Consider the following 23,919-nt stretch of genomic DNA (forward strand, 5'->3'; position numbering starts at 1 on the left):
ATCATATTTGCAAATGTCTTGACTCCACAGCAGAGAAAGCAATTTGTCTTTACTGTTCCAATACTTATGGAAGGCACTGTATATCCAATTTTCTTTGGATATACAACTCATAAAACACTTTCTAAATGTCCACTCAAAACAATGAATATTTTGCATTATTTTCTCATTATATTTAGTCTAAAAAAAATTACATTTATTTAGTGACACTTACCTGACGCATGAACTTGACAAGATGGCGGTGCTGTTTTTCCTGCAAAGTCACTCAGGCGCATGCACGTGCAGAATGATCTCAGTGTTGGCTGGATTTGTTTTTATTCGTTTAGTCAACATTTAGCATTCTGAATGTTTACTGGATTTGTAAATAACCTTTAATTTAATGTTTTTTAATATAAATTTGTACAGACTTAATATAATATGTATTCTCAAATGAGCCCAAGCAACAAAATTAGTTCAACTTAAATATTTTTGCCTTCTAACATTTTGTTAATTGAATTTTTTTCAGTTTTATGGAAACTGAGGACAAAACTTTTTGGGCCCCAGTTAGATAAAGCAGGTGAAACCCATCTGGGCTGCACATGGGTATGCTAGGGAGTATGTGAAACACAGTTAAATAAATGAACTAAGCTAGAAACCAGATGTGCTGTCATTATAATCAATGTAGCTGTCAACACTGTAAACCCAACTGCAGCTTACAAACAGATGCACATATGAACAGAATTCATGTTGTATGCATCCCATGTAAAATTAATATTACTGACTTAGAAGGGTGAGTAGGGTGAGTAAATACAGGTTGTCGTGGAAAAGTTCATTTATTTCAGTAATTCAAATCAAATTGTGAAACTCTTGTAATAAATAAACTTAATGCACACAGACTGAAGTAGTTTAAGTCTTTGGTTCTTTTAATTGCGATGATTTTGGCTCACATTTAACAAAAACCCACCAATTCACTATCTCAACAAATTAGAATACTTCATAAGACCAAAAAATAAAAAACCTTTTCTTGATTTGTTGGCCTTCTGGAAAGTATGTTCATTTACTGTGCATATACTCAATACTTGGTAGGGGCTCCTTTTGCTTTAATTACTGCCTCAATTCGGCATGGGGTTCAGGTCTGGTGAGTTTGCTGGCCAGTCAAGCACACCAACACCATGGTCATTTAACCAACTTTTGGTGCTTTTGGCAGTGTGGGCAGGTGTTTGGGTATTGTGAAAATGATATTCAGCATCTTCAAAAAGCTTGTCAGCAGAAGGAAGCATGAAGTGTTCCAAAATGTATTGGTAAATGGGTGCAGTGACTTTCGTTTTCAAAAAACACAATGGACCAACACCAGCAGATGACATTGCACCCCAAATCATCACAGACTGTGGAAACTTAACACTGGACTTCAAGCAACTTGGGCTATGAGCTTCTCCACTCTTCTTCCAGATTCTAGGACCTTGGTTTCCAAATGAAATACAAAACTTGCTCTCATCTGAAAAGAGGACTTTGGACCACTGGTCAACAGTCCAGTTCTTCTTCTCCTTAGCCCAGGTAAGACGTCTCTAACCTTGTCTGTGGTTCAGGTGTGGCTTAACAAGAGGAATACGACAACTGTAGCCAAATTCCTTGACACGTGTGGTGGCTCTTGATGCCTTGATCCCAGCCTCAGTCCATTCTTTGTGAAGTTCACTCAAATTCTTGAATCGATTTTGCTTGACAATCCTCATAAGGCTGCGGTTCTCTCGGTTGGTTGTGCATCTTTGTCTTCCACACTTTTTCCTTCCACTCAACTTTCTGTTAACATGCTTGGATACCAGCACTCTGTGAACATACAGCTTCTTTAAAGCAATGAATGTTTGTGGCTTACCCTCCTTGTGAAGGGTGTCAATGATTGTCTTCTGGACAACTGTCAGATCAGCAGTCTTCCCCATGATTGTGTAATCTAGTGAACCAAACTGAGAGAACATTTTGAAGGCTCAGGAAACCTTTGCAGGTGTTTTGAGTTGATAAGCTGATTGTCATTTCACCATATTCTAACTTGTTGAGCCAAAATTGGTTTATTTAAAACTACTTCACGATTAGTTTCCACAGTTTCACAGTTCGAGTTGAATTACTGAAATAAATTAACTTTTCCATGACATTCTAAATTATTGAGATGCACCTGTATATGTACACATGTGTAAAAGAAATGTTGACGTCGCATGATTCAGTAACTGTAATCTGACTTCAAGAATCTAATATAAAACATATTATGCACATTTTTGTAAATATGTCATCAGATCACTTTACCCTGTTTCTCCAAACCCTGCCAATGAATATAACAGAGATACTGATGCAGTTACACAGAGATCAGATCGCAATTCATCAGATACTTACAGCCGAGCCCATTTCTGCATCTATCAAATAATCTCTCGTTTACACCTGAGTCTATCAAACCATCTGAAAAAACATCTGTCATTTGACCTGAGTCTATCAAACCATCTGAAAAAACATCTGTCATTTGTCATCATCAGTAATCACAGCAGATTACAATACATTATAAATGAACATCAGTCTCAATGAATAATGAGCGTTTTAAAGTTACACTAGAGAATAATTAAAATGTTCTCTATTTCTGGTAAATCTTTAGGTATATCAGTCTCAGTGAATGATAAGTGTTTTACAATGGCATTAGAGAAGAATGTGTTGATCTGAACCCTGAATAACAGAAGGATGAATTGTACAGTCGGCAGAATTTCAAAGGTCATATCAGCCACGACGTCAAATATTTTTACTATCCATCCACTCTTCTTTCCAACCATTGTAACTAAAACTATAAGAAACATTTTTGATAATTAAGATCTGATTTGATTCAGTTTTGCATCATTACAATGGCAGTTTATCACACAATTTACAACAACAAAATCAACAACAGAAGCAGATGAACTGAACAAATCAATGGGACTGTGAGAGTTTTTATGATTTACAGTTTTTTGTTTGTTTGTTTTTTTTCTTTCTTTTTTTTACAATCGCTAGGACACATTTCTCAATAGTCAGGTTGCTTTTTCAAAACTCTTCACACAGCGAGCACAATATCAGTCTGTGTGGGCTAAACTGTGGATCAGTTATCATTGCTTTGGCACAAAAAGCATTTATTGACAACATCTGTCAAATTACATTAATTCTTTTTATCACTTCAAGACAAACACCACCAAAACTTTATTGTACTAAACAAGCCAATTTGCAAGTTAAGATAATGTTTTCAACCCAGCACAGTACAAAAATTAATAAGACAGTAAAATCATATAGAAACATTTTTGAGTGTAAAAAAAAAAAAAATACTATCAAAGCAGTTGCATGTTGCTGAACATCTTTACAAGTGTTACAGTTTTTCCACTTTCATTACCATCTATACAAAAGGGGAAAACTTAGGAATAATTTTTTGCTGTAATATAAACATGGGCCATGTAACATACTGCAATGATTTATAAACAGTAGGGAGTATCATTCTTGTTTTGTAAAGACATTTTACAAAAGAAAACATTGTATAATGATACCGCAGTCTCTGTGGGCCAAACTGCTTTGCTATGACACAAAATGCATTCATTGACGACATCTGTCAAATTCTTTTCTCACCACCAAAACTCTTATGTACTTTAATGAAGTTTGTTGGTAGTTTTATTGCATTCTGAGTGTGAAATGGACTGCTGTGTCAAGTTGAAAGATGGTAAGGAGAACTGTGTGAAGAGTTTTGAAAAAGTGACTTTAGTACTAAGAAATATGTCTGAGCAATTGTAAAAAAAACTATAATGAAAAAAATCAATATGTACTATTTCTACTAATACTCTGAAGTACAATATCAGATCTGAACAATAGAGTATGTTTGTATTTCAAGGTCTAGAGTTAGTGAAATGCAGTTAGATTATTACTTTAAAGTCACCAAGGATGTTCAGATCAGAGCAAACCAGACATTCAGACTCAGTTTCATATCATTCACTTGCCTGGTTTCTTAACCAGTGCCTGGTTTCTTATGGGAATTAATCACACAGAAATACTTACTGTAAATGCTTTTGCAGAGGCAGCACACAAACACAATTGCAAACAGGACTATTATGATGACTTTATTAAATACAGCATAATTTAGAAACTTTTCCCAAGCTGTTGCAAAAAGAGCTGAAAAAAGCAGAGAGAAAAAAATAATCACATATAAGCACAATCAAACTGTAAATACTGTACATGTCAGAAGAATACAAAACAATTGTCATTTCTCTGATGTTTTTATGTAAATCATCTTGCAGTACTGTATTTATACTGTCAGTCTGTTATAATCTGAGATTCAGTGTTTTGTTTTCAATCTGTTTTTAATACTGACAATTACACAATCATATGGCGCAATTCAATTTATTGCAGATTTTCTTCATAATGAGCTTAGACATGTGCCGGTATTTGGTAATGCGATATATCGCGGTAGTGAATATGCATGATATTGTTATTGTGGTCACTTCTAAATACCGAGAATAATTATATTTTACAAATTATTCAGAATTTGGAATGCATTTTAAGAATACTTTTCCCATCAACTGGTCAAAATGCACAACACAGCTGTATGCTGCTTTAAAGACACGTGTGAGCTCTGATGTAAACAAGCACACATGAGAAGCACATGGGGGACACGTGAGCTGAATGAAAGCACATTCACTCTCTGACAGCAGATGGCGCTAAACTGCAGAAAATGCAGCCCTTACCCTCGAAACCCCATAAATAAAAGCAGCTGCTACTTTCTAAACATTTTTAAATAATATAAAATAATATTTATATATTTCCATAAAATTTTTTCCATTTTAATCTGGACTACAGCATGTGTGCCCTAGCTTTGAAATTGTTTTGATTCTTTATTGTTCATTCACACTTTACATTAGGGCTTCCTTGGTTAACAAACTGCCAATGAAAAATTCTTCTGAACATTCATTAATCTTAGGTATTCCAATATTTAATAACACACTGTTAAAATCGAAAGTTGCAACTTTGTTATTTAATGAACTAACATGAGCTAAGACTTGTATTTTTTAACAAAGATTAGTAACTTCTGTAGCAAATATAGCTATTGCTCATTGTGTATTTTAATGCATTATCTAAGGTTAACTAATGAGGTCTTATTGTAAAGTGATACCTATGGGTCTTTAAAGTTCTTTTGCACTTTAATCTGTGTAATTTTTTTTTTACTTTAAATAATTTTTTTTTGTATTCCTTTAATGTATTTAAATGTTCAGTTATTTTTGTTATAAGAAAAAGGTTATTTAACCTGTTATACTGTATTATGACCACTTTTTTTAAACTTAATTGCAATACCGTGATGATACCGCATACCGTGATAAAACATTATCAATTAATCACAACAGGAAAATTTGATACCGGCATATCCCTAAATGAGCCGTAGATCAGGGTGCACTTAATAAGATCATGAAACGTCATTCAGTCCTATAAACAGAGAGATTCACTGAACACATGTAGGATCTGTCATACAAACATACATCTTGTCATCTATCATAGTGCTGCTTAATGTTTCTGCATTTGTTATGATTTATGTAATACTGTTGTTTTAACTTTGCTACAGATCGTTCAGAATTACAACGACATTTAAATTCTGACAAAAAACATTTTTCTTATCTTTTAATGTGCATTTTAATGTTTTTATACTTGTGGTTGAGTGACATTACCTGAATAAACAATAACCGAGAAAACAGCATATTCTACCACATAACTGTATTTCTGAATCCATGTTTTAATCTTGACTGTAAAACAGAAAAGACAATAATTACAATCACAATGTAATTTAAACAACCAACACAATGAAATGCAAATGACACTAAAACACTCTTTAATGTTTTGTTAAATCCCTCACACAAAGATTATATAAAATCCAAACATCTGGGTATTATGATTTATTTTCTCACCTCCACTAATTAAACAGATGAAATTAATCATACCTGCAAACAATTTTTTAATAAATGGAGCCGCCCAAAGCAACAAGAAAGGCCTCAGAAAATAAAGAGCACAACAACACACCGACTCATTCACAGATCCTGAAAAAAACAAACAGATATTGATCATGAGAAGTAATTGATATACACTCATATATTGATATGCATATACAAGTTTGTGAACCCTTTGAAATTTCTGCATTGATTAAATGTGGTATGATCGCATTTTAACAAACACAATCTGACTAAACTACACTGTAAAAAATCATTTTACAGAAAATTATTTTTTTTTTTTACAGTAGTTTTCTGTCATTTCAAATTACAATCAAAACTTAGTAAAACTATGAACAATATCTGTAAATTAACTTGACTGTTATTTTAGGTACTATATCATTAAAGACAAATTACAGTATTTTTTATTTTTTATGCAGGAAAATTACTGTATTTGACTGTTATTTTAGGTACTATATCATTAAATTATGTTCAAAAACTTTGTAAAATTACAAACACTATCTGTCAATTAACAAATTGACTGTTATTTTAAAGGGGTGCTATTATTCTTTTTCACTTTTTCAACTTTAGTAAGTCTGTAATGTTGCTGTTTGAGCATAAAAAAAAAAATATCTGCAACGTTACAAAGCTCAAAGTCCAATTCAAAATGAGATATTTTATTTAACAGAAATAAGAAACAGAAACTTTTCAAAAACTACGACAAATGACTCGTTTGGACTACAACGCGTAGCCTATATTCCAGGATTTGTGATATCACAAAGATCGACAAATGGGACGAGACCTGGTTGAGCTGCACTAGAAAATGCAACTAGTGTTATATCACTGTCAGAGACACGCTAGGTTTCCCAAGACAGATGAGCTAAGAGTGATTACAGTCATCTTGGTTTAAATCTCACTCAAATTGATTTGATTTTGACGCAATATTTACACTGAAGCTCACAGCAGGCGACTATGGTAAGGGGTGTCACATTTCCCAACCAGGTGCGGAGTGCTGTCAATCACAACACACACTGGCGCATCTAACCAATCACAGCGCATTTCATATTTCAGAAGGCGGGCCTTCATTTGATACAGGAATTATTCCAGCCGTTCATGTCAGACTGGGGAGAGAGGTGTTGTAATAATGTATAATAGGACCACTTTAAGTATTATTCCATTAATTACAAATTAGAGTAATTCTCATTGTTTTATACAAAAAAAAAAAAAAATACAGTATTTTTTCTTTTTCTTTTTTAAACTGTTATTTTAAGTGTTAATTTATTAATGTAATATTTAATTAATTATAGTATATCATTATATTAAAGGTTTATGTCCATACTAACAATTTAATGTTCTGCTTTGTAATTTTAAAGTAAATCTTATTAGTTTTATAGTTAGGTGTATTTTTACATTCAGACTCTGTAATTCTGAATACAAATATTGCAAACGCTTTTAATTACATCAAAAAATGCATATCTGCTTAAAAAGAAAAAAAGAAAATATATGACTTTAAAGAGTGAAGATGTATTGCTTTTATGAGTGTTGATGCTTTGATGTCAAGGTTGAAACTTTCAGATAGAGAAGAGAAAAGCATTCATATTTTTACAAGCTCAAACTCAACAGAAAACTTTAACAAATACACTGGTCAGAATGTGCATTTGTCTGGAGTGTGTGAGAGAAAACCTGCTAGACATTTGAATTCTAGAAAGAGCAGAACATGTAAAAGGGTCTTAGTGTAACCCAGCAAGTGAAGTGCCAGCAAGCAATGGCCAGCAAGCAATGGGTTTGAATACTAGAAAAAGCATAACATGTAGAAAAGGGACTGAAAGTAATGGAATGTATCCCAGCATGAGGTGTATGTAATAAATATTGTGATTGTTGAACAGTGTTGAAATGAATAGCAATACATGCATTATCAAACTGCTCAATTATATTTCAATTAGTTGGACAGTAAGGACAACACTGTTCATGATGGAACATCATTCTTAGGGCCAAAAAAATTAATTAGTATGTTTCACATTTAATTGAATGCATTGAGTAATCATTCACAGTTCAGGGTGGAGACAGTAAATTACCCTTGTTTAGCAGCAAAACCTCCACCAAATGTTTCATGTAGCTACTTCTATTTTATTTTTAATATTTTACCCATTTTGGACCATCCCTCCTAATAAATATGTTTCAGTTAATCAATATTTCTAGATTGTCTTGATAGCAAAGCCCTCTTTAGGTTATGTGTAGCCCTGATAAGCTTAAAAGAGACAAATAAAAATATATTATATATTATTCTTGTTAAACTCAGATTCATCAGCTGGGGTCACCCATGCTTTACTCTATGCATCAGTAGTTCAAAAACAAATAAATAGTATTCAGTACTGTGATGAGCTTTGTGGTAGACGCAACAGACTCGTTCCTTGATTAACCTGTGCTTTTTCATATTTGTTTTAACAGGTAAGCTAATAATTATTACTCTAGTAATACCTAACAGTATACTGTGTTACTATAGAGTCTAATTTCTGGCCTGAGATATTAAGAATGTTGAATTTGACCGTGATATGAAAAATACCTTTTGTCAATCTTATGGTGTATTCACACCAAACTGAAATGAAAAATACCTTTTGTCAATCTTATGAATTTGTGCCAGGCGACGTGAATGATGTGAAATGCATGACACATTTGCCGCGAACGTGAGATATTCGCCTCAATCGCGTCTTCCGTGCAAGTTCCAAAATTTCAACAAGTGGAAAATTCGCCTAAACGCGTTCTAGCGCCAGCAGCTTATTGGCACATCTGGTTGAATCAGAAAATGGAGGAGTGCATTATTGTAGCTGTTTGAGGGCACCCCGAAATCTATGATGCAACTTCACCGAGTTGTGTGTGTGCCTCTGTTGTGTGTGCCTCAGATGTCTCTGGTGCTGTGAACCCAGACACATCTGCATTTGGCTTTCCAGCATTTTTGGGACTTCCACAACAGGTAAAAAGCAGTGAATCGTATTTTTGAAGGATGATCCATCCTTCAACGAATCGGCCTTACCCATGAACAACATCGGCAATGCTTCTGGTCAAGGGAGCTTGGGGACAGCGGCCGGCCGTTCGTGATGGCCCAACAGCTCCGGGACACTTGCCGCAAGTGGTTGTTGGCGGAGGAACACGGCATTGAGGAAGTGGTCGTTCTGGTGGTGCTGGAACAGTTCATCGCTCGGCTACCACGAGGGATGGCCGAGTGGGTCCAGTGCCACCGCCTGACGTTGCTGACGCAGTAGCTGCTGTTCCATCGCCACCTTTCTCCTCTCTCTGCCATCCTTCATTGGGCAGCTGTGGCCTAAGAAAATTGGATTTGTAACCCGAAGGTCGCAGGTTCAAGTCTCGGTGCTGGCAGGAGTTGTAGGTGGGAAGGAGTGAATGAACAGCGTTCTCTTCCACCCTCAATACCCATGGCTGAAGTGCCCTTGAGCAAGGCATTGAACCCCCAGTTGCTCCCCAGGTGTTGGATATATAGCTGCCCACTGCTCCGGTGTGTGTTCACGGTGTGTTCACTTCTCACTGCTGTGTGTGTGCACTTGGATGGGTTAAATGCAGAGCGCCAATTCTGAGTATGGGTTACCATACTTGGCAAATGTCACGACTTTCACTTTCAATCTCTTGGCCATCCTCCTGCTGCTGGGACGGAGGGAAGGCCTGGGCCGGCCTGCAGGAGATGCGGGGACCCGGGTCATTTTCTGTACCGGTGTCCAATGATGGAGGCGGGACCTTCACAGGCTGACTCAGAGGAAACGAGAGTGAGGGCAGAGTTTATGTCCCCTGAGATAGATGATTTTCCGATGGAGCAGTCTCGTGATGAGATGCTTAAAAATGCGTATGACCGGGTCCGCACCATCGACGGACGGCTTCTCCAGCCTGACCAACCACTCTCTTATCCTTATTTTTTCCTTATAAAAGATAGGTTGTATCGGGTGACCCAAGATATCCAGACAAAAAGGAATACAACCCAGCTATTAGTCCCAAAAAGCCATTGGGAAATGCTAATTTTTGTGAAGTGCTCCTGTTCAAGACAAGACAGCAGTAAGCGCATCATGTTAGTTTTCTTTAGGCTATTTTATAAAAGCACAGCGATTTGTTGATATTGTAAATGTGCACACAAATATAAGTAGACCCTTTACAGTTACGAATGATGTATTACTCTTATCTTTATGAGCCATTTATCTAGGTTTAACATTTTTAACATAGTTATATGATTGAACTGTTTTATATCTATAGATTTTATTTTAGGCAAGTCATGATGAATTAAGAAGGCTAAATTGATCAAACATAGGCTCACTGTATGCTGCTGGCCGCTTGGTCGTTAAAGATATAGCCTCCATAAACCGCACACTAGTGTTCTCAAGCAATGCATCTCCTTCTGACAGAGACAGATCTAGATTCAGTGGTAGCAGAGATCAATATATCAAAGAAAATACAAAAGTGATCAGATAGTGCTACGCCCCATAACAATGGATGAAATGTTTAGACCCCTACTGATGCTTAAATCTAGAGTGTGTCCACCTTTGTGTGTGGGTCCATGCACATGATGAATAAGGTCAAAAGTGTTTAGAACCGTTATCATTTCTTTTGTAGTTTTGTTTTCTGCTTTATCTATGTGAATATTAAAATCCCCTGCAATAGCAAAACAGACAAACTCTGAGGAAATCATTGATAACATTTCTGTGACCTCTTCAACAAAGGCTGGAGAGTATTTTGGAGGCCTGTAAATAATGATAAACAGAATGCGTGGAGCACCTTTTAGCACAATCCCTAGATATTCAAAAGACAAGTACTGACCAAACGACACTTGCTTGCATTGATAGACATCTTTAAATATAGCAGCTACACCTTCACCTCTCCTAACAGTCCTGCAGACACTCATGAAAGTAAAGTTAGGAGGGGCTGCTTCATTGAGGACTGTTGCACTGCAGCTGTCTTCTAGCCATGTTTCGTTTAGAAACATAAAATCCAGATTGTTTGTGGTTATAAAGTCAAAAAAAGCTTAACTGCAGTTTTAGTTTAACTGCACTGTTAAAGAGGTTGATTTTTACCATTCAACTGAACTGTGTGCATGTATTTTAGACATTTACATTGTTCTTGCTCCACCCATGCAATAACTGCGTCCTTCTATCAACCGAGTGTAATATTGACGGCATGACCTATTTGAAAAGCTGACAAAATTAAGATTTAACATCAGAGCATACACTAAAATACTGAAACGCTAATGATGGTGATTCAAAACAACAACACAGATAATTGACAGTCAAAGCATAGCGCGGTTTGAACAGCCCACTCCTCAGCTGAACTGGAAGTTTTGATTGGTTTTGAACCTGAGTCAGACCTGTCTGTTATTGGCTGAAGCGCAGGGCTCCACAACAGGAGTTTGAAAAGTGTCTGTCAAACACCTGCTCGCTCTTCTCCATCAGTGCCTTCTATGTCTTCTATGTTTTTTTTTTTTGTTTTTTTTGTACTTTTGGTGAAAAATAAATGTAGCGAAGTTGAATACTTTAGTTTTATTCTACTCAAATAAACGTAAAAGTACCACAGTTTAATTATACTCAAGAAAGTAGAATTAAAAAAAAAAATGTACTCAAGTACTGTAACGAAAGTATTTGTAATTAGTTACTTTCCACCTCTAATTTTATCTAGCTTGCACTCAGTGTGGTAAATGGAAGCAGTTCCAGGTGGATGACGTATACTTTAAGTTCCGTGTTGCGCATGCACCGCTCTCAGAAGTGACGTATGCGGCAGCGCAAGGGAGAGATCAAAACAAAACAATGGTCACTAATTAGAAGTACAAAACAAGGATTTTTAAAAAGAATGTCAGAGGATTTCGATATAAGCCAAGAGGAGACTGGTTTTCATTTGCTAAAGTAAGGAAACCTTGCTTCCTTTGCTCCTGTTAACAAACATTGGTTTTCTCGAGACTCACTGGCGCATGCGCAACGCCGACCTCATACGTCATCAGCCTGGAGCTCCTTTCCATGTACAACGGTTGGCGCAAGCTAGATTAAAGGAATTATTATATTATGAATATGGATATTTTTCTTACAAAAATGCATTGATTCGCTACAGGAGGCCTTTGTTCACCCCCCTGAGCCATGTTTTTAATGGATTTTAATGGATGGGTGCTTTTTATTTAACTTCTTTTGGACTGAAGCACTGCAACACCCACCATTAAACAGTTTGAAAGATCTCAGACAATTTTTTATATAACTCCAACTGGTCTGAAAGAAGAAAGTCATATACACCTTGGATGCCTTGAGAGTGAGTGATTTATGGCCTAATTTTCATTTTTGGGTGAACTAATCCTCTAAACTATGGAACGGCTTCAGAACACTTAAAATATAGTGCACAAAAACGTTATGGTACTTTATAATGTTTTTGTGCCTTTCGTGGGGCTTAAAAATAACACAGAATAGTATACGTTCTGTATCGGATTTGGATCGGTCTCATCTGACCGATACCCGATCCGACAGAAAATGGCAGTATTGGAGTCGATACCGATACTGATAATCGGATCGATACATCCCTAATTAAGAGCTGGGGGTGAAAACTTTTTGAATTTGAAGATCAGGGTAAATTTAGCTTATTTTGTCTTCTGGGAAACATCTAAGTATCTTCTGTAGCATTTCAAGGGCAGTACTCAATGAATAAGAAGAAAAAAACAAGATATTTTTGGCAAATTAAGAAAAAGTTACACATTTTCATTCTGTTCAAAAGTTTACACCCCCGGCTCTTAATGCATCTTTTTTTTTTTTCTTCTGGAGCATCAGTGAGCTTTTGAATCTTCTGTAATAGTTGCATATAAGCTGATGTTTTTGGAGTCCCTCAGTTGTCCTCAGTGAGTAATGGTTTTATTGTTGGTAAGGTTTTAAGTTGATGTTTTTGGTGTAAATCAGTTTTATTCAGTGCGAAAAGGTTCTCAATCTGAGGAAAAGGGGGCAGTTTAACTGTTCAGAACAAACAAGTGACTTATTAACAACCAGTGGTGTAATATAACAAAGTAATAATACTTCTTTACAGTACTTAAGTATTTTTTGTGAGCATCCGTACTTTACTTGAGTTTTTATATTTCAGACAAATGTGGATAATTTCTTTTTTTTTCAGTCAAAGTCGAGGCTGGGGTATGTGATATACAATATATCTTCTGTGATAATGGTATGTGTTGTTGTAATGATGTGCGATCTGACAGATATCACAAAAGCACACAGAGAGTGCACACAAGTGATTTATTAGTCCATTACAATTCTAAATTCAAGGCATTCTAAATTGTAGACTGCAAAATTGCTTCTGTATGCCTTTTATATTTGTATAATTTCATATAGTTAACCTAATCTAAATCATACAGAGTGCCGTTTTCCCCCAGATATAAGCATAAAAAATAAATTTATACAAGTTATCATTAAGTGACTTACATTTCAGACACAATATTGCCTATTTTTGCTCAATTTTGCCAACGAAAATAGTTCCAAACAAAGATCACAGCACTGTTTTGTGTCTCTGAACAATGGACAGTGTTTACTCACTTAATGACACAGCTTTTTGAACAAATCGGTTGAATAAATGATTCAGTGATTCACTCATTAACACAGTCAAATGCTTTGTTTCTGAATGAATCGGCCGTTTGAACGAATCGGTTGAAGCGCAATGATTCACTCATTAACAGTCATTTGCTGTCACCTACTGGCGGTTTTAATTTCACATTTCGACAAATTTTTTCTTCTTCATGTTTTAAATTATTTCAAATATCAGTATTAAAAGTTTTATGTTAAAAACAAAACATTAAGCCTATTTATGTATCTGTAACTGCAGGTTAAATGCATCCATGTCCCCTCTGAGCTACATTGAACTGTATAAATACATCTAAATATCACCTCAGATGCAGATTCCAGAAATGTTTTCTTATGTTGGAATGAAATACACTAAGTACAGGATGAAGTGTTTCTTATTCTAACCCAAAGATACAAAATGGAAGAAAGAGTTAAAACTTGCTATTCAATATGAACACACACACACACACACACACACACATATATATATATACATTAGTGCTGTCATCGTTATTAATTGCATGTGATTCATTTTACAAACCTTAAAGCGTTAAAGTAATTTAACGCAGTTAACGCAAAATTACTGAAGCACAATTTCTATTCTAACTCTTTAAACCAACTTTGCTTCTCTGCTTGCAATCAGATAATTTTAAGCTGCTAAACTCCAGGAAAGTTTTCAGTCCAATGATCCAGTAAGCAAATGCGTTCAAACAATCCATCCAAAACAGCGCTAATATAAAGGAAACCAGGCTGATTACATAAAAAGTTTGCAGAGCTCTGTCATAGTGATTGTCTTTGAAGAGCGCAAGCCCTCCTCACACGTCGTGCTGTGGAATGGTTGTCAACACATCCCACTGCTGTATGGTCAGACGAGACTCAAACTACGTTTCTCGACTGGATATACAGTCTCGCTAGTAAAGTTTTGATGGATGAAGAATGCAATCAAGGCAAAGACGATTGCGGTGGCGTACAGGAGTCGTACAGTAAGCACGCATGAGTCCGTTATAATAATGCGTGTATGAGTGCTCTTGACGCACTGATCACACATTGTATTTATGCACAGCACAGACCAGGGGTCGGCAACCTCTTCGGCATGACATTCTGCTTAACCACTGTGCCAACACCCGTCCGTCCCCCCCCCCCATATAATTTCAAATTGCAAATAATTTCTCTATATTTTTTAATAAATAGTTCTTTAAACTTTTAAAGAAATATGTGTGTGCCATATGTGTGTGTGTGACAAGGCCAATGCATTAAAACAGTTCAGTTTAATCACCGTTAATGTGCTGCTTTAATTGATAGCACCGCTGAGGCTTTGATCGCACACACACACACACACACACCACTCGCACTCAGAGATCTGAGATCGCGCTGTGCAAAAAGTAACATTCAGAAGCTCATAAACTTGTCAGTGCTGCCACGCGACTTTTATTAATCGATACTGAATCACTACATTATATTTCTCAACAACAAGGGGACAAAATTGCTTCATTGTTTGTAGAGAGAGACAGATGCAGACAATTTACACATCTCTCTCCCTCTCTCTCTCTCTCTCAAATTGGACATATTTGAGAAAATTTTGGATATCACTGGATATAGATGTTGGTCATTTAACATTTCTAGCGTAAAACGTATTATTAAAAGTTGACTAATATTAAATGATTTGCAGCTTCATCTTACCTCGCTCTCTTTAACGTTAAACTGACGCTTTGCGCTCTGCTTCTGTGAACAGTAAACCCCGCCTACTTTGATTTGATTGGCCTTCTCAGTCATTTTAAAAATTAATGTGTGCTGTTAGACCGCTGAGGCTTTGATCTGAAGATTCTAGTATGTGCAGCGTTAGATGCGCACATCCGTAGACTTAGCGCAAGTTAATTCTCACACTTTAATAGTATTTATAGCTCCTAACAGGCTGTGTGACTATGAGAAGTTATTACCTCAAAATGTACATCAGTATGCTGTTTTCCCTATTGCTCACGTGCCTGCGATTATCCCTCTCTGTTCCACTGTTGGAACGTTTGCCGTAGGTTGCCGACCCCTGGCACAGACATTTCCGTACATTCATGTTGTTTCCAAACACATTCACGATAATGAATGGATCTGTCTACAGTAGTAGATATATGTATTCAGCAGGAGGTTGGTTTAGGTTTTTTTGGCATCTCCATTTAGTCCTGTTCGGTATTGCAACTTGACTTCTCTAAAATATAAAAATGCTCTTTGCTGTTGCACTGTACTATAAAAATTCAGATTTTTTTTTCTTTCATATGTGCTTATATGGGCTCATTTGGTGTCTTTTTTTGGAGTTTCTAAGTGTCCTTTTTTGGAAAGACATCTAAATTTATCTTGAAAAAAGCTTTTTGAGAATCACTCTTTAATCTTTTGGTTTACTTTGCTGGATATAGCGAATAATGACAAAATAAACATTTGAGACAAGATAAATGGTCTGTGCTTAATTTCATTAAGTGTACGATTAATTGCGATTAATCACAGAAAAAGGGTGTGATTAATCAGAAAAAAAGAAAGAAATTAATCGATTGACAGCCCCAATTTATATATAGTATATATACAGTATCTCACAAAAGTGAGTACACCCCTCACATTTCAGCAACCATTTTGGAATAGTATATCCTCTCAAGGGACAATACTATAGAAATGAAACTTGGATATATTTTAGAGCAGTCAATGTGCTGCTTGTATAGCAGTATAGATTAACTGTACTCTGAAAATAACTTAACATACAGCCATTATTGTCAAAAAAGCTGGCAACAAAAGTGTGTACACAGGTTAAAAAAAATCATGTTACGGTTCTTGATGCCCAAATCCGATTTTCTGACTATATCCGATTTTTTTACGACCACGCTTACATCATCTTTTAAAAGTGACCCGTATCCGATTTTTGCATTTACACTATACACTGCTGAAACTACCAAACGTAGACGTTCTGGACCCGAAAAGGAAGTAAAACAGCACGAAATACAATGGATGCAGATGCAAATAAAATTATACAGTGTTTTGCTTTCCATAATATATTGAAAAGTCAACAAAAAAAATCAGCAAAACATTGGTCTCGTACGGCGGAGAAAAAAGCGCTTAAACCATGCCCCCCCCATATCTCGTGGAAATGTCTTCAAACACGGATTTATTTCTGTAACAACCCTGCATTTTTGCCTGCACTGTCTCTTCGCCCCAAAGACTTAAAAAGACATGAAACCTCCGCATTGCTCCACTGTGTGTATCCTTCGTCCTCTATCACGCCTATAATAAGTCATGTGATCTCAGTTGGTGGCGTCCACCTGAGTTGGCGTCACTTTTTTAATGACGTTGACTTCGCATTTACTGGGGAATATCCGATTTGTCTGCTTACATGGCACACGCGCAAATGCGTATCCGATTCATATCCGATTTATTACCACATATGAATGAGGCCTGTATCCGATCTGAAAAATCGGGAATCCATGCGGTTTTTTCCTGCTTACACGTTCAACGGTCATATCCGATCTGTGCCACATGAGAGGAAAAAATCGGAATTGGGTCACTTGAACCATGCAGTGTAAATGGGGCCTAAGTGACAACAAAGCCGCATGTCCTATTCATCATGTTCATGTTTTTGTCTGCTTGACAGGACCAGACAAATTTGTCTATCTTGTATTAGAACAGTTAAAATTTGTTGCTTTGAGTACAAGTCTCTCATAAGGACCACTGGATGCTCAACATGGCACCTCATTTCAAAGCACTCTCTGAGGATTTAAAAATAAGAATTGTTGCTCTCCACAAAGATGGCCTAGGCTATAAGAAGATCAGTAACACCCTGAAACGGAGTTGCAGTACAGTGGCCAGGGTCACTGATTACCATTATCAGTTACCTGATAATACAAATCATAAGTAGATGTATTTAAGACTATTTATGACTGTATTTAAGCAGAAATGATTAATATCATTAAAGCAATCATTACAAACATCTTACATAATAGATAATTAAATATTTTACTGTCTTATGGCACTGACATTTTTTTTAAGTTGTTATACAAAGCTCTATAGTGCTTTTCACAATACATATTTCAGTACAGTTTACAGAAATTGCATGTTTCTTTGTTACAAATGAAAAAGTAATGTCCATATACCACAGTATTTGTACAGTTACCTGATAATACAAATCATAAGTAGATTATGACTGTATTTAAGCAGAAATTATTAATATCATTAAAGCAATCATTACAAACATCTTACATAATAGATAATTAAATATTTTACTGTCTTATGGCACTGACATTAAAGTATTGATTTAGCTGTATACACACATACTGTACTGAACACTCTATTAAAACAATATTCATATTAAAACATTATACACATGAACAACATACACACATTATAAACATGAATTACTACAAAAAACAATGCAAAAGATGTGCCACTGTGCATCTTTTCTTTCCTTTTGATAATTTTTGCACAAAAAAGAAAATTTAAAGTTTATTTAAAACACTACCCCAAGTATTACAAGTCTCTACTTCTAGTGCTTCCTGTACATAATATTCACTAAGCTTAAAGGATAAGTTCACCCAAAAATAAAAAATTATGTCATTAATTACTCCACCCTCATGTTGTTCCCAACTTGTAAGACCTTCGTTCATCTTTGGAACACAAATTAAGATATTTTTGATGAATTCTGAGACCTCTCTGACCCTCCCATAGACAGCAATGTATTTATCACTATCAAGATCCAGAAACGTGGCAAGGAGATCGGTAAAATGTTGAACCCCATGTGACATCAGGGGTTCAACAATATTTTTACGAAGCTATGAGAATACTTTCTGCACGCAAAGAAAACAAAAATAATGACTTTATTAAACAATCCTTGATTTCATCCTGGTGCCATTTTGGAGAATATCCATGCACTGAACGTAAACAGTGCATGCTATTCTGTGTCAGCTGCATCACGCAGATACGCTGAAGGGTCAGAGAGGTCTCGGAATTCTTCAGAAATATCTTAATTTGTGTTCCGAAGATGAACGGAGATCTTACAGGTTTAGAACGACATGAGGGTGAGTAATTAACGTTTTAAGCGCCAGGGTTTTTTTGGGAAAAATGCTGCATTTTTACATCAAGATTTCAAAAGCTTGTGGCTTGAAAAGGCTTACAGATAGAGATCTACTGTAAATTAGAAAAATGTTTATAAAAAAGTTTATGTGAGGTGTAAATATACTCATCCAATTTGCATATTATGACATCACCAAGGGGCGGCCATCTCGAATTTCATAATATTCTGGAAATGTTAGATATTGAATTGATGTTTGAACTTATTTGCATGTTGTGTGTGTGTGTGTGTGTGTGTCTTTTTATCCTCATTCCAAATGATCAGAAAAGAGGAAGCCAACAATAAAACAGGAGAAAGTACTAAATTATTGCTATATTACTATACTATATAGTAGTAAAACACGTGAACAGTAGCCTACTTTTTGATCATTTCATCAGTAATATTCAGGAAATAATAGATATTGAATGGATGTTTGAACTTATTTGCAAGGGTTTTTTTGTTTGTTTGTTTGTTTTTTGTCTTTTTATTCTCATTCCAAATGATCAGAGAAAAAAAAAAAAAAAAAAACAGAAAAAGCAGTAAATTATTACTATATTACTGTGCCATAGTAAAATGCATGTGCCTATTTTTTGATCAGTTGACCAGCTATCTGCCCAATCAGATATCTAGGTGACACAGTTTATAGTTCTTGAGAGTATTCAAGATTCAAGACTTTTATTTGTCACATACACAATTATATAGAGCATATAAAACCAGCAGTGAAATGAGAGTCAGGTCCACTCCATGGACAGTGCAATTATTAAAGAATACAACACAGATGAAAATATACATAAATATAGCTATGAAAGAATGAAATAAAAGTAAACAATAAAAAATATAAGAATAAAATATTTAAAAAAAGATGTATACTGTAGAATTAAATATAGAATGGAAAATAATGTGCATAAAAGTAAACTGTAGTCTTAAATATTAAGATACACAGGAATGTACAAGAGGCAAATGTGCAAACAGGTTGACACTGTCAGTATGTCAATGTGAGGTAGTGAATGATGAATATCTTACTGATAAAGTGAATATTAAGTGGAGACATGAAGATGTTAAGAGGCTGGTTTTGAGTTTAGGATCCTGATGGCCTGGGGAAGGAACTCCTCCTAAGTCTCTCGGTTTTTGCCATCAGACTACGGAAGCGCTTACCAGATGGCAGCAAAGTGAAAAGATGATTTCTGGGGTGGATGGAGTCCTTGATGATTTTAAACAGCTCTGCTTTTGCAGCGTTTGGAGGTAGATGTCCTGCAGAGAGGGGAGAGCAGACCCTGAGATGCGCTCAGCTAAGCGCACAACTCTCTGCAGGGCTTTGCAGTCTTGACTGGAGCTGTTCCCATACCACACTGAGATACACTGAGTCAATACACTTTATGGCCCCTGAATAGAAAGTTTTCAGGATTGCTGGTGAGACCCTGAATTTCCTCAGCTGTCGCAGCCAGATGGTACAGTCTTTGCCTGGCTTTTTATTAACCTGTGCTTGAATGTGGGTAGTCCAGGTCAGGTCCTCGGAGATGTTTACACCGAGGTACTTGAAGCTGCTCACCCTCTCCAACAGGGGTCGCGCTGATCATAAGAGGAGTAAAGGGCTGCTGCTGTCTCTTCCTGAAGTCAACAATCAGCTCTTTAGTTTGTGCTCACATTCAGAGAGAGAGACAATTGTCCTGGCACCATGATGTTAATTTCTCTACCTCATCCAAGTATGCGGTCTCATTATTGTTGTGAATGAGGCTCAGAACCACAGTATCATCAGCAAATTTGATAATAGATGTGGAGCTGTGGGAAGACACGCAGTCATGTGTGTAGAGAGAGTAGAGCAGGGGACTCAGGACACAGCCCTGTGGGGCCTCCTATGTTCAGGGTGATGGAGTTGGAGTGTACTGGCCTGCTTTCACCACTCTGAGGTCTGCCGGTGAGGAAATCAAGAATCCAGTCGCCAGAGTGAAGAATTCAGGCCGAGGTCCATGAGTTTAGAAGCCAGCTTGATGGGGACTATAGTATTGAAAGCTGAGCTATAGTCGATAAATAGCAGCCTTACATAGTTCCCATTGCTGCTGTCAATGTGTGTGAGAGAAGAGTGCAGGATGTGAGAGATGGCATCATCTGTGGATCTGTTGGGGCGATAAGCAAACTGAAGAGGGTCCAAAGTATCCGGATGGAGGAGCAGATGACGTTTTTAACCAGTCCCTCAAGACCTTCATGACTATTGGTGTGAGGGCAACTGGACGATAGTCATTCAGACAAGAGGGTTTATTGTTCTTAGGCACAGGAATTATGACAGATTTTTTTGAAGGAGGTGGGAACCACCGATGCTTAGCAAGAGACTCATTAAAAATGGATGTAAACAAACCAGCCAGGCTGATCAGTGCAGGACCGCAGAATACGGCCAGAAATCCCATCAGGTCCGGCTGCTTTCCTGACGCTCACTTTCGCTTTAGAGCCCCCCTCCGAACCTCGTCCTCCGACACGGTGATCACATGATTATCACTGCTCTGACTGCTGCTTCCTGACGCGCTGATCGGCAGACTCGCGTTGCTTAGATTGCTTTCAGAGCGGCCGTAGAAAGAGTTTAGCTCGTCAGCCAGCGACGGATCTACTCTCACCTCTGCAGAGGATTTATTTCCAAAGGCACAGATGGTTCTTAGTCCTTGCCACATGCGTCGGGAGTCATTTAGCTGGAAATGTGACTCTATGCGTTCCCTGTATCTGTGTTTGGTGGCTCTTACTGTGCGTCGGAGAGCATAGCACGATGCTTTGTACTCGCTCATGGTACCTCTCATTGCATGGCACAGCGCAGAGCGCACCTACTCCACACTGACTGCACCTGTACTGTCTGCCGGCAGCCCTTAGAGCGTGCACGATCTGCAATATATCTCCTATGGACATTGTAACCATGTTCACCCCTGCCACCCCCATCCCCATTGGGCAAAGGGTCAAGATGATCATTTGTTTGTGCTTCGTGAACACTCTCGCCATGCACGGCGGCACCATTGCGCTGCAAAGATGTACCGGGAGAAGCGCGACTATTAGACGACCGATTGTTATTTTCAAAAGGCAAATATTCCCCTTCAGAGTCAGAATCGGCGAATAACATTTGCAACACATCCTCACGGTACAACTTTGTATTAGCCATTTGGCGATTTTCTCTCATAAATCTCACCATTTACTCACACGCTATGAACTGAACTGCTTCCGCATCAATGACACACTTGTGCTGCTATTTCCTCAAACACTTTGAATAGGAACATGACGTAATGTTGGTCTAGAATTGAAGTACTACATGTCTGCAATGTAGTGGTAGGGAATACAAATGAGATATTACACCATATTAGGTGTAATATTAGGTCTTGTCGCAATTTTGCGACCTTGGCACTTAGAGGGTTAATGACATAATTTACATTTTTGGGTGAACTAACCCTTTAAACCAGTGCTACACAATGAGATTTTGAAGAATCTGAATAATTACCACAGGGAAATGTTTATATCACAGGGAACATTCTTATAAATGTGTCACCATTGTGTGCTTGAGTTGGTTCTAGTTGTAATAGAGTCCTCTGCATGAATCCTATGCCGTTTTTGAGGTAAATGTGAGCCCTCCGTCTGACTCCACAGCTTAAATACAGTTTCCTTCTTTTCATTCGTCTCTAAAAAAACAAACAAAAAAACATGACATATGGACAAAAATGTTATTGTCATATATTTACATGCAAGCATACATACTGTACATATACACACACACACACACACTGTATATACACACACATAAGGTCAAAAGTTTACATACACCTTGCGGAATCTACAAAATGTTACAAATTTTAACAAAAGATGGATCATACAAAATGCATCTTATTTTTTAATTAGTACTGGCCTGAATCAGATATGTCACATAAAAGATATTGTCCACAATAGAAAATAATAGTTGACTTTATAAAAATTACCCTGTTCAATAGTTTACATAGACTTGGTACTTAATACTGTGTTGCTAGCTGAATGATCCACGTTTTTTTTGTTTTTTTTTTAGTGATAGTTGTTCATGAGTCCCTTATTTGTCCTGAACAGTTAAACTGCCTGCTGCCTTGTTTGTCCTGAACAGTTAAACTGCCAAATTCTGTGGTTTTTCAGCATTTCTGTGTATAACTCTTTTCTACAATGACTGTATGATTTTGAGATCCATCTTTTCACACTAAGGACAAGTGAGGGACTCAAACACAACTATTATAGAAGGCTCAAACACTCACTGATGCTCCAGAAGGAAACACAATGCATTAAGGGGGTAAAAACTTTTGAATTTGAAGATCAGTGTAAATTGAAATTATTTTGTCTTCTGGGAAATATGCAAGTATTTTTTATAGCTTCTGATGGGCAGTACTAAATGAAAAAATATATTTAGACAAAATAAGATAAATGTACATCATTGTAATGTCTCTTCATTCTGTTCAAAGGTTTTCACCCCCTTAATGCATTGTGTTTCCTTCTGGAGCAAGAGTGAGTGTTTTTCACTTCCAGTTCATATTGATTATATAATTATAAGTTATATGATTGTAAACAAAACTAATTGTGATTGATGTGGAATGGAATTGGTAAAAGTGCTTAAAAGATATGATCAGAATATTGACTAGCCTAAAAATTATGCACGCAATGTATATGCTTTTCCACATCATAAATTTGATCCATTGTAAGCATTCTAGGTTTTCCTGTAATTGAGTAATTTTGTACTGCTTTGTGTGTAACGAAGATAATGTTCATTCTGCTTACTGCCCATAGGTGTGCAGTATAATAACAGATATAACAGAGAAGAAAAGCAAGGGGAAAGGTGCCACCTGTTTTATATAATAAAACATATATAACTAATTGCATATCACACAGATATGTTATGAATGCTTTTGTTTAATTTAGTATTAGAAAGCACGGAAAGGCAATGTTCAAGCCTTACACTATAAGAGTCTCCAGTTTATTAAATATGCTCCACTGTGGAAGTGAAGTGCACATGACATCCAGTGTCCACACACACTTCCCTTTAATCCCACCCGACTTGAGGATGAAAAAAATAGTTTTATGCCTTAGATGACACACACACAGATCATTATAGCATTACTTATAGGACTGCAGACTGTCACTTATCATCAAGCCTCCACTGGAACACTCCTAAAAAAAAAAAGACTCACCTTACTATTTTGACAGTCCTGGCTCTCTGTGGAAAACCCTGCAGATTGGAAACAGACCCATTTATATAGTGTTTGTTGGACACTTTTTAAATAAAAGCACATCTTTAGCAAATATTTTTGTCACTGCAAAATAACATAATGCCAATACATATCTCTCTCTGTTTAGCAATACATGT

At 36.7% G+C, this 23,919-nt stretch overlaps 1 protein-coding gene across 1 annotated transcript in view; it reads right to left on the reverse strand.

The window, feature by feature from the left end:
• Window positions 1-2,254: 2,254 nt before the first annotated feature.
• Window positions 2,255-23,919, reverse strand: part of LOC122136706 — a 100,208-nt gene continuing 78,543 nt past the window's right edge. Inside the window, exons 6-10 of the mRNA XM_042721134.1 lie at window positions 5,946-6,041; window positions 5,676-5,750; window positions 4,018-4,131; window positions 2,643-2,791; window positions 2,255-2,284 (exon numbers count right to left, since the gene is read on the reverse strand). Of these exons, the coding sequence (XP_042577068.1) occupies window positions 2,255-2,284; window positions 2,643-2,791; window positions 4,018-4,131; window positions 5,676-5,750; window positions 5,946-6,041 (464 nt within the window). The remainder of the gene's footprint in view (window positions 2,285-2,642; window positions 2,792-4,017; window positions 4,132-5,675; window positions 5,751-5,945; window positions 6,042-23,919) is intronic.

This window comes from Cyprinus carpio, chromosome B3, assembly GCF_018340385.1.
Source record: "Cyprinus carpio isolate SPL01 chromosome B3, ASM1834038v1, whole genome shotgun sequence".
Lineage (NCBI taxonomy): Eukaryota > Metazoa > Chordata > Actinopteri > Cypriniformes > Cyprinidae > Cyprinus > Cyprinus carpio.